At 34.3% G+C, this 12,526-nt stretch overlaps 1 protein-coding gene across 7 annotated transcripts in view; it reads left to right on the forward strand.

Annotated features, from left to right (window-relative positions):
• Positions 1–12,225, forward strand: part of RGS7 (regulator of G protein signaling 7) — a 486,265-nt gene extending 474,040 nt beyond the window's left edge. For 6 of the 7 annotated variants that reach the window (XM_027564728.1, XM_027564734.1, XM_027564731.1 and 3 more), the window contains 2 exons: positions 1,017–1,097; positions 11,523–12,225. In XM_027564728.1, coding sequence (XP_027420529.1) covers positions 1,017–1,091 — 75 coding nt within the window. In that variant the 3' untranslated portion in view covers positions 1,092–1,097; positions 11,523–12,225. The remainder of the gene's footprint in view (positions 1–1,016; positions 1,098–11,522) is intronic. The other variant, XM_027564730.1, reaches the window with a different exon arrangement.
• Positions 12,226–12,526: the final 301 nt, after the last annotated feature.

Genomic DNA, 12,526 nt, shown 5'->3' on the forward strand with positions numbered 1-12,526 from the left:
GTTAATGCAAACAGAGCCCATGCCCTGTGACAAGAGGCCTTTGGTGGCAGCTGTCCTGTTTTCCTGATCCCTGTGATTTAGAACATGAATTTGGTGTTGCGTCATTTCATCACCCTGTCTTTTTCTGCCATTTTTCTTTCTGGCTTTTGCCTGCCTTCCTTTCTTCCTTCCTTCTCTCTCTCTTTTTCTCTCTGCTTGTTATTTTTCTTTGCCCCGCCCAACCCCACACATATAAGTCGGGATATTCAATGGACCGCAGAACATGTTTTGAAAACTTTGCACAGAATGTGGTAAGTTTTCATTTTTAAAGAATTACAAATCATGAAGTCCATTTGGGAAATGTTCCCAGTTTCAAGCCCCATATTCCATCTTGCATCCTTTGATGTAACAGCAAAAGTATTTATGTCTTTATTCAAGTTCAGAACTTCCTACTTACCTTTCTGTCCTAACACTTCCTAGAGTAGATAAAGATATTATATGTGAAAATCTGTATGTGTCAAACTAAGACTTGGAAAGTAGTGTGTATTATGATACATAAAATGAAGAAATAACTATTTATATTTTTATTTTTATTCTATATATCTCTGTCTTTGTTAACAATAGTGCATGAATTTCTGTACTCTATCCCTTAGCTTTTCCTAAGGCTTAAAAGATTAAGAACTATGAGGGTTCTGTGTCTCCTACTTTTGCAGAGAGAAAATGACTTATTTAACAGTGTAAAGCCAGAGCCAGACTCAGTATGAATGGGAGTTGGTGACAATAAATGCCCACCAAAGACCCACTAGCATGCCTTTCTCATTCGTTATTTTTCAGCAAAGTATTGAAAACTATTGCACAAATCATCCAGGAAATCAGTTGTTTTCCTACCAGTGTTTTCTTAGTATCTTGCCATGTGTTTTAGTGATATATTTGTTTGTGAGATTCTTTTTTTTTTTTTGGTATTGTGCCACTGCCTTTGGAACTTTCTGACATTGTATAAGCTCAAACTAAAGCCTTCAACACATTTATTTTTATAGGGCAGAAACATCCCTATTTTCCCATGCCATAAAAACTGTACACCAACACTGAGGGCCAGCACTAACCTGTTATGAAAAGAGGTAGAAAAATCTTGGTTTATACTCCAGTTTGTCTGCATTGTCTGTTGAGTTGTGTGGTCAGCTCCATGCTGCTGCTGCTGTGGGTGTGTGTTGTGGCTTTTGCTGTGATGGCCAGTTAAGCGGAGTTACGTGTGTTGAAATGTAAGCTAATTGGATTCAGCAAAAATACGGTTTTTGTTTTTAGTCTCCTTCAAGGCTCCTTGTGGTGGGGAATGTTAATCAGTTATTTTTATGAATTCCCAATTAAAAGACTTTAAAAAGCAGTATATACTTTGAACATTCATTGTGATTGCACAAATTAAAGGACTGGAAAATGAAGGACTCCAAGAATTAATCACACTATTAACTTCCCAAAATTTTGGCTGGATCTTTTGGAATCTCTGACCTTTAATAAAAATTTTTCTTAAGCATGCCTCATAAGTCACCATGGGAAGATAAAGACAATGCTAAAGAAATGCCTCAAGATTTTGCTGGAGAAAGTCACCATAGGATGTTGCACAGTGCTCTGTGTATTGTTTAAGAATTGTTTCAAATTCATTCTTTTCTAACATAGTGCTGACAGAATATTGTTCTTGAGCAATTGGATTGGAAATTTCTGTGATATAATTAAAAACATATAATGCAATTTATGGAAGATGGAAAGGGAAAGCAAAATGGCTGTCTTTCCTCCAACACCATCCCCACATCTGACCAACTTCCTCAACCCTTAAAGTAGCACCACATTGTCATTCATTGCAAACTTTAAGAAAAGATCGATAGGAAATAAGAGGAAGTGAGGAAGTAATCCTATGCACCTTCAATCAGAATTTATACACCAAGTGCCAACTATACTCCAGACATTGTGCTATATCTTAAGAACAAGACCTAAATTGCTACAGTACATAATGATATAAACAAAGTATTATGATGTACAGGAGAAAGATAAACTATTTCTATTTATTAGGGTGAATAAGTAGAGTCCATGAATAATATGAGAATTTTCAGAAGTTACATTTATCTGGGTAAATAGGGTTTCATTAGGCCAGGAAAGGCAACCATCTTTTTAAGGAGAATGGTACAAAAGGCTGAGATTACTGAAGAAAGATAAGTTGAGTAACATTCATACCAGAACACATATACACACACAGCATACTGATAAATTTCAGGTAAGCTTCAGACACAGTTATTTAGGGTTAATCCTTTTCTATCCAGGAAAATGAAAAGTAATATCTTTATTGAATATTTTGTTTTGGTAGTACTCTGAAGAAATGGGGTAAAAAATTAGAAAGGCTCTCTAATTTCCTCAGTAGATTACAAATTACTACATTTATTTGATTAGGCATGAGAAGTGAATTTCTATCCTGAAAATTATTTTTATACAAAAATTAAAAATATTATACTGTATACCATTAAATCTTTTGATGGTTAATTTCTATTTAAAGTTCCCTTTAACTTTCTATTTTCATTTATTTTTTTATTTCCTCTTGGTTCAGTGTTCCTCAATATTATGATTCCTTTTAGAGTCAGCAGTTGTGATAGGCATCTGAAGTACTTACATAATAAATTTTATGGGATGCCTTTATAGAATCAATAAAATGATTTTAACACAAGATAATGAATGAGTGGTTTTATTATAACTAAATAGAAATAATGGAGGAAATATAGAGTTTAAATAAACATTTTAAAAGAGTTCTATGTGGAAGTTGCTCTGGTAAATATAACAAAGCTACGAGATAAAGTGTCTAAGAAATGAGCTTGGGGAAATACTTTTAAACAATATGTAAACTCTGAAAGGACCTGGGGAAAGTGAGATAATGATAGTAACTCACATTCAATGAGTACCTGCCATGTGCCAGGCTCTTAACCAGGTACTTTATATTATCTAATTTAATTTAATCTGAACCTGCTAGTTAGGTAATATAATACTCATTATTGTACCCATTTTATAGGTGAGAGAAAGTCAGGACTAGAAGGAAATTTTTCTGACTTTAAATTCATTACTTTATAGAGTACTCATTTTCTTTCTATTATACCCAGCACTGGAAACCTGAAATATTAATATTTAGGCTTGAAACCCAGTCTCATACTTTCTTGCCATATGAATTTTTAGAAGTCAGTTAAACTGCTACACCTCAATTTCTTCATCAACAATTTCTTTAGCCAGAAGCAGCCGTAAATAGTACTTGTACAAATAAATAGATTTAAGAAATTCTTTAAACATGCTTTATTTGCTTAAATTGCATCAGAAATATCTTCCAGGTCATTTCATATTCTACACAATTCTGTTTATTGGCTGCACAAAATTCCTCTGAATGTATATACCTGTAATTTATTTTTCTATTCCTCTATTGATGGACATTTATGTTGTTCCTTATTTCGTTCTTTCTTTATTCATTGCCATTATAGCTCAAAATGTCATAGGCATTCATCAAGTTAAATATTCATTTTTTCTTATAAAAAATTGAATTCCTCAGTTAAATGGAATACAAAATCACAAAAGAAGAGATGTCTATTTATTTTTCTCTCTCTTATCATTACGTTTGCCCTAATGCAAGAGATACATACACTAGAAGGGAAAATAACTTGTAGAAGGGAGAAGTCAGAGTTTGTATTCTTGATTTCCAAAGCACTTGTATTACACATTAATAGCAGGCTTCCTTGTCAATTAGTCTTCAATCTATGAAGAATTACAGTGTTTTCTGGCAGTTTTATGCTGTTTTAAGATGCTTTCTAAAACTCTATGGATTATTTCTAGTCCCTGGTCAAATGATTTTTATCTTGGTTTTATTAAACATGAAATCTGGCATGAAATTTCCTTTCCATATGCTAACAATCACCATTATTGTACACTGAGCCCACCCTTCCCACCCATGAATAATATAGATGCCAGGCTTTGGAAATACAACCTCAGACCAGTTGTGGAGCAAACCTGGGAGAGGGCAATGCTGTGTCAAATCTACTCATGCAGACTCACAACACTTGAGAAGTAACCGAACCAGCATAGATTAGAAATATCAAATGCCCAATAGGAAAGAAGGAATATACGTAACTAGCACAGTTCACCCTGAAAATTGCATCAGATTGCAGTCACAGCAGCCAGGTTATTTGGGGCTTAAAATGTTTTTTAAATCTAAAAATTTTTTTTTTCTTGTGAACTACGATTATATCTCCTCAATCTTCTCTTTTGCTGCTAGACTTTTGGTTTATTGTTTGTTTATCAATTTTCGTGTAAGTTCTTTATTCTTTCCATTAAATTTTATCTTGTGAGTTATCGCATTATGTAATTTTTTGGAGTATCTCTTTGTTATCCTGTCTTTTAACCAAGATTAGCAAATTGGCATCATTCGTGCATTCATTTTGCAGAATTATATCAATTTAGTCAAGCAAATTGCTGATTAAAATGTCCTAAGAACAGAAATGAAGAGAGTTCCACTACTCCAAAAATTAGCACACCTTAAAGGTAGTTGTTTATTTAGTTACGAACTTCCTCTTTTTCTGTCTTATCCACAGAAATACCATGAAAGACTGCTAAATGCCTTACTTGTTTAAAGCAACTTCCTGTTCTCAAGTCCGGTGAACTCTTTAAAAACAAGTAAATGAGCATGTAATTGACAAAGATCTAATGTGGTTTATATGGGGAGTTCTTTGCAAAAAAAAAAAATCAGAAGAGCAATACGCCATTAGAAAAATAAGCAAAGGTCTTGATCGGTTTTAACAGAGGAAATACAAATAGTCAATAAATATATATATAAAAAAAGGAAACCTATATTAATAACCAAATTTAATTCAAAAGGCAACAAAATAACTTTTTCCTCCAATAGATTAGTTTTTTTAAATAATAATATCTAGGATAAGGAAATTGGTGAATTCACATATTGTTCACACTTAGTAGGGATATGAATTTCTAATCATTTTCTTGCAGAGAACTTTATACAATGTGTCAAAAGCTTCAAAAATATTCCTTCACATTCAATCAGTATTTCAGCTTCTAACAATTTAATTCTAACAAAACCCAGATGTTTGTACACAAAAATATTCATTGCATCGTATAACAGCCAAAAATAAAACACAATCTGAATATACAATTGTGAATTTCTTAAATGCATTAAGGTATATCAACCTGATGCAGTTATTAAAGAATAGATTTTAGAGCATTGGCTTTCATCTTTTTTTATTGCAACCCATTACTATGACATAGTAATGCAATATATATATGTTTGTGAGTGTGTGTGTGTATGTATATATAAACTGTACTTATGCATGTTTATATGTGTATAGGACTAAAATAACCTTTCAGAAATAACACATTCCCTTATTATATGCAACTTACCCTAATATGTTTTTATTTATTCTATGATATGTGATTTTTTTCTAAATGTTGGTAGCATCTTTCTAAATTGATTTCCTTTCCCACTAATGTGTTGAATTTGAACAAAATATATGTTACATGGGTAATTGATCAAAATATGATCATTTTTAATTAGCATATTACTCATAATAAGCTTTAGTACTATGCACAGTATAATTTTAGTTTTTTTAAAAAAATAAATAAAAATATTTTTGTATAAAAAATAGAAGGATATATTAACATGTAAATAATTGTACTTTGAGTAATGTTTATTTCTTCTTTATATTTTTCTATGTTTTCCTCATTTTCTCTAATGGATATGCGCTATTTTTATTTCAGGAAGCTATTCTTAACTAAGGAAATGAAAGTATTTGGCTTTACTTTTTCTATCTCAAACCACACAAGAAGCTACTAATAAGAACTGGTATATAAATATGTTCATAAACCATCTCTTTTAAGTACATAACAGAATTTCTTCCTGTTTTCAACATTAAATATACTAGCCTCCAAACTAGCTATAGAATCCCCTTCCTTTCTTTCTTTCTCCATCCCTCCCTTCTTTCTTTTCTTTTTCTTTCTTAATTCTCACTAATTGAGTTTTCTTTAATTTTCAAGGAACTCACACTTTTCAGTTTTGCTGAAATTATCCACCATGTTTCAGTAAACTTACCTGAAAATTATCCTAGGGGACTTGGTTTCATTTGAAGCAGGATTTTTCCAAACCCCTAGCCTAGTTCAATTCCCTCAACATATCCCCTCTTGGTTTCACTGATGGCAACAACCAGGGCAAAATAAAAGTTAAAAAGACCCAAATTCTATCAGTTAATTACTTAATACGGTGTGTCCAACATGCTCCCTTTTCTCATTCTACCGTGCCTCTCCTCCCCTGAAAGTTACTTATACCAATACATTTGAATCTCATTACCCTGGTTTCTAGAAGCCCATTCCTAAACTATGACTTCCAGTCAAGGAACTCAACTCATGCAAAGAAGCAAGTAGATTTTTGGAGACTTCTATAATATTAAGATTGTTTAACAGGTATCAATTGCTTTATCAAGCCAGGTGACTTAGAGGATTGTACAAAACAGCATTTAAAAAAAAATGCACTTACTGTTGTTGTTTAGTCACTAAGTCATGTCCAACTCTTTGTGACACCATGGACTGTAGCCCACCAGTCTCCTCTGTCCATGGGATTTCCCAGGCAAGAATACTGGAGCGGGTTGCCATGCCCTCCTCAAGGGGATCTTCCGACCCAGAGGAAAAAAAGCACTGACAAAGAATCAAGAGAGGTAAACTGCAGAAGAACCTAAGGGGCAATTAGAAGACTTCAGCAAAAACTTGAATAAGAAGTTTATCTGAAGAGTGAGAAGAACCCAAGCTCAGAGAGTAGCAGGTGCAAAGACCAGCCACAGAACCATTCTGTGGAGTGACAATAGGTAGTTTGAAAGGCCAAGGAAGCCAGTTTCAAAATGATTTTGAAACCCAGGCAAAGACTTTTATATTTTTTAAGCGAAGCAGGTGCAATTTCACATGAGAATAAACAAACATATCCTTTAGTTCAGCCTGACATGAGCATGTACGTTTCTTATCTCTAGTCCAAAGGCATCTCATTACCATCAGTCAGCTCTTTTTATTACGCAGCTGTGGGGCTCAGCACAGGTCTGATAGCTGGGTCACATACACCAGTAGAAAGTCAATGACATGATTTGCCCTCTCCTGGTCCCAGAGCCTCTGGAGCTGACAAGGCATTCTAGAAGGTATTTCTAAGTCTACAGCAACACATGGGGAAGACTAGGAGGTAGTGATATGAAACAAACAAGTAGGAATAAGAGTTAAGATGTTAATATTTTTTTAATCCAAAAGATCCTGGTAATTTCCTACCCTTTAAGCTCTTTGATGGCTATCTTCTAAAAATCCATCCCTTCAGTTAGTGTTGGTTTGTGTCCTGTAGACTGGTAAAGACTGAGTACATTGTTTTTATGTTTTATGACAGTAATAAAACAAGTAGCTAGTCACCCGAGCAAATATGGCTTCTCTCCTACTTCCTTCATGGATTAGTGTCTGCAGGAAAGACGTGTGGACATTTGCTTCCATCTCCCAAACGCTGAGGGCTCTCATACGGAGCTAAGAGCCTGGTCTTTATTTCCATTTCTAGGGATTCACAGCTCTTTGTCAACTTTCTGTTATTACTTTAAAACCAAGAAAAAATTGTATATCATGTGAAATTCATAATGTTTGATAGTCAACTTGAGAAAACTAAGAATGAGCACATAGGTTGTTTTATTGGGGGGAGTTTTATTTTCCTAAATATAACAAAATCTCCATGCAACATTTTAAAAGGAAGGAATTAGTTTGGTGGAGATGAAATTTTATTGTGAGACACTAGAAAAACTGCTTTGTTTATGTGATAGCTATACTGTAGATTATCCAGAGAATCTGTCTTCACTTAGATGCCAGTTAAAGTCAGGTTAATTTTGTCCTGAAATTGATCATGTGCTAGCATATTGTCCATTAACTAGATATTATAAAATCTCACAGGATGCTGAATTTTCGTTTTGAGTTTCTGTCTTTGTCTTTCTATACAGATTTCCATTTCCAATGTAATCTATTTCCTTTCTTTTAATTTTTATTTTACATTGGAGTATAACATAGTTGATTAACTGTGTTATTTTTAGGTACACAGCAAAGTAATTCAGTTATACATAAACATTACATGTATCCATTCTTTTTCAAATTCATTTCCTTTAGAATCTATTAAGAACGGGTATAAATGACATAGCACAAATGTAGTCATTGGGTTGAAAATAGTCATTATTCATACAGAATTCAATTGTAAGCAATTTGGTAAAAACAAACAAACAAAAAAACATGCTATTGGTAAGGAATTTTAGCCCTTTTGGTTTCCAGAATTAAGATTTTTAGACCTTAACTATGAAATTTTCCCAGATTCTTCAACTCAGAAAAATTAGCAAAAATCAGATAACTTCATGATTGTCTTTTAAGATGATTTAATACAGCCTCCAAGGATCCACACTGAAAAGGATTATTACAAAACATCTGATGTGCAAGTATATTCTTTCTTACCTGCAAAAAAGAATTAGTGTTCTTTTTAAGATTTTCCAATAGAGTGAGAAACTGATATTTCTTTGCACACTAGAGAGTGCACAAAATACCTTTGCACGGCATTTTTCTTTCCAGTACGTGAACAAGACAAGATTTGCACAGGGCTTACAGACACATCCACGTGATCTAGGTCTTTAAATCTAGATAACTCACTTGGGTGTCCATGCTATTTACTTTGACCCTTGGGTGAGGCACTTAGGTTTTTTTTTTTTTTTTTTTTAACTATTAGATATACCTAAATTTGCCTTTTAATTGTCTCAATACACAAAACAAATACCCTTATTATGTATTTGGTGAGTCCACATCTCAGAAGAGTTTCTTGTGTGGGTTTGTTAACATATATACATATATTCTCCCATTTCTGTTCATCTTCTTTCTTATTACCACAAACCCCAGATTTACTGTAGGCCTGTATTTCTCCATGGGCTTCCATGAGTGAGTATTTTTAAATTATTTCCTGCTACAACAGCTTACCAAGCTAAATCTGTACCTCAACCCCCCCTTTAAAAATGAAGACAATACCAGGACAATACTAATAACTTCATAGATATTTGAGGGGAAAAGTAGGTAGAGAACCATATTACCATTTGTTACATTTACAAATATGACATCATTTCCACTGATCAAAATGAAAAATGACTCTGAGTTGCAAATGGCTTCTTATTTCAACCTATGTTATTCATCCTCCCAGTGCTGCTACTGCTGCTGCTAAGTCGCTTCAGTCATGTCCGACTCTGTGCGACCCCATAGACAGCAGCCCACCAGGCTCCCCCGTCCCTGGGATTCTCCAGGCAAAAACACTGGAGTGGGTTGCCAGTTCCTTCTCCAATGCATGAAAGTGAAAAGTGAAAGTGAAGTTGCTCAGTCGTGTCCAACTCTTAGTGACCCCATGGACTGCAGCCTACCAGGCTCCTCTGTCCATGGGATTTTCCAGGCAAGAGTACTGGAGTGGGGTGCCATTGCCTTCTCCGCATCCTCCCAATAGTTTGAACCAAATTATATTAATCTTTAGTTTTAATATAAATAGTTTTATGTTAGCATCTTCCTCTTCCTCCTCAACTCAAATATGAATTCACTCTTCTACATCAACCAGTATAGGTTCTCCCCACCCCACAAATGGCATTAGAAACAGTAAGCACCTTTTAAAAATACATTAGTATCAGAATGAATATATATGCACACATTAGTAGCATAAGAGAAAAAAGTAGTAGCTATATAAAATAATGTAATTTTCAAGTATAGAAAAGTAGTTTTTTTATTCAAACATTATTTGATTAAGGTATTGGAGTGTAAAAGTAGTATAATTTTAGCTTCCAAATTCATGAGAAATTTTGTGTTCTTTTCAGAGTCAGAAAAGTGACTTTGGGTGTCAGTATCCTGATGAGAAAGAATGTAACAGTAGTAATACTAATAATGATGGTAATTATATAATAAGGTAATGACTAGCAAACTGAGGACACAGAATGTTCTGAAATAGTTTTAAGTAATTTACTTGTATTATTCTTCAGGAAAAGCTTTTAAAATAGGTGCTTATTCCCACTTTGTGAATGAGAAGGAAACAAGCAGAGAAGTGCCAAGAAGAAGCAAAGCAGAGTTTGCCCAGAAGGCCGATGTAAAATAGGGCTTCCTGTCAGAAATCTGCCTTTGCTTTCAGTATTTTTCTTCCCATAAAGTGATTAGAGCCTAGCTAAGTGGGAAAGTCCTTTGCTAAACTGGCTGTTCTACAATCAGATGTCAAAACCTGCTAAAAGCTAAGTTATGAACTCCTTTTCCCCAATTAAAAGAGAATGGTGCTTCATTTTTATTACTGCTGTTCAAGTATACAAAAAGACCTTGTCAGTTACTGTACAGTATGTAAAGAAAGATTGAGTCTGGAATCATTAATCATTTTTTAAATATATCATTCTTTTTCCAAAATATAGTCATGAATGCTGATTTCTCTCCCCAGACCACACCACTCATTTATCAAACTCTGAGCCACGTTAAGGAGTAAATCAAGACTATTGCTAGGACCAACATTACTAAAATATATTTCTCAAAAAATCTTTTGATTTTCCCTTATTATTTTATCCTCTGAGAAGTACAAATTCCACCTATTTTTTATACTAAACATATACAGTGAGGGATAAAACAGAAATAACCAAATTGACAATCTGTTATTCTGATCAGAAATTTAAAATCTCATACCTTTCTCTAGAGTATTTGCAATTTACAGGGACAGTTTTAACTATCAAGATGTTCAAAAAATGAATATGTATAATAGTTATTAACACAATAAGTGGGATCAGAATGTGTAGGGTTTTTTCTGAGGTTGAGGTTAGAGGAAATCAAATGGTTTTCCATTTACAGTTTGACATTCCATTACAGGAAGACATTTACAGTTTGAAGTACAAAGCAAATAGACTTTTCTCAACTTTTAGGCACCGATTGTTTGTTTTTCCATTACCATATAGGCTAGGGAATAGATTCAATCATGAGTTTCCAGCAGTCTCACCCTCAAAAATCATTTTGTTTAATTAAATCATACCCTGTGCACATCTAGATATTTATAAATGCAACACTAATCTTAGCAGTTGGACAAGAATGCATCACATCGCTATCTTTCAGAGCAACTTCCTAAAGTTTGCTGTAACATGTTATAACCAGTTGCAAACCGAGGTGTTGCATCATTGCTAAGCCTCAGTGGAACATTTTGGACATGTTTTATGATTTGCTGATCTGTGCTGTGAACCCATCAGTCTGTTTACAGGGGGAGGAAGTGGGTGGAGGGGTGGGAGGATGGAAAAAGGAAGGATCATTTTGTTTGATGTGGAGGAAGGGAGGGAACTTGGTCATGAAATTTGAACTAAGGTGCACCTAAAGGGTTCCCTTTTGACCCTTGTACCGTATCAGCTGCAATAAACATGTTACTCTTAAGCAGGTTTTCAGTGATCATATTGTTTTCTCTTTCTTCCCTTGTTTATATTTTTCCTCAGGGGAAATCTCTCACGTCAAAGAGGTTAACAAGCCTCGTTCAGTCTTATTAAAAGGATCATCTTGTAGCATGAAAGCGAACTGGAGTCACTGCATATACTTTGTAGTTCTTTGTTGTTACCTGGAGCAGAGGACATTAGACCAAGATGTTGCATGAGCAAAGGACCTGAATTGTTCTTTCTTTGTGTACATTAAGGCACTGCCATCTCCAAGGGACTCTACCATCTTGACGCCTCCATTTCAGGATGTCTGCTAACTTCTTCCTTGTATTAAGCTGGATCTGTGTCTTTTCCTTTTTAACAGTTCAAGTGAAGTAAACCTTTTGTCTCCCCCCTTTCTCTCTCTCTTAAACCTTCTTCTAGACACACAGGTCACTAAAAATTCAGTCACAAACCGGAAGAATTGTAAAAGGAAAAAAGCATATATCAAGAAGTATACATACAGCTTCACATTTATTAAATAATAAATTAGCAGAGAAAGTTTCATTTCACCAATGTATCACAGTCAGAAACAAACTTACGTCTTCGTCTGTTGTCTGTACATTCTTGGTTAATGTTTCTTGCATTTATTTTTATACCATATTTAAATAAGAGACACCTTTTACTCCAGATGTATCAAAGTTGATCCCTTCTCTGTAAATTTGTGTATGTTTATATTGTTGTTTTATCTTTCATTAAAAGATGCGTAATCTCGTTGCTTTTGTAACTTTTGACTTCTGTGCTAATTGAAAATGAAAATACTGGGAAGGCACTGACAAATGTAGTCACAATGTAAGCTCTCATCCTAGGAAGTTTATTTCAGGGTTTTCAAGACAAGCTTGGATGGTGGAGCAGCCAGGAGCAGATTCAAAGTGATTCATCTGGGAGCTTACCCCAGGTCAGGAAGATGGGTTTGCTCCTATGGAAAACAACACAAATGACCTCCCACATTTTCCGAGTTATTTATGAGGCCTTTCTAATTATGAATATGAGTCTCTATCTTTTACCAATGCATATTCTATTTAGAA

The sequence above is a fragment of the Bos indicus x Bos taurus genome, chromosome 16 (assembly GCF_003369695.1).
Source record: "Bos indicus x Bos taurus breed Angus x Brahman F1 hybrid chromosome 16, Bos_hybrid_MaternalHap_v2.0, whole genome shotgun sequence".
Taxonomy (NCBI): Eukaryota; Metazoa; Chordata; class Mammalia; order Artiodactyla; family Bovidae; genus Bos; species Bos indicus x Bos taurus.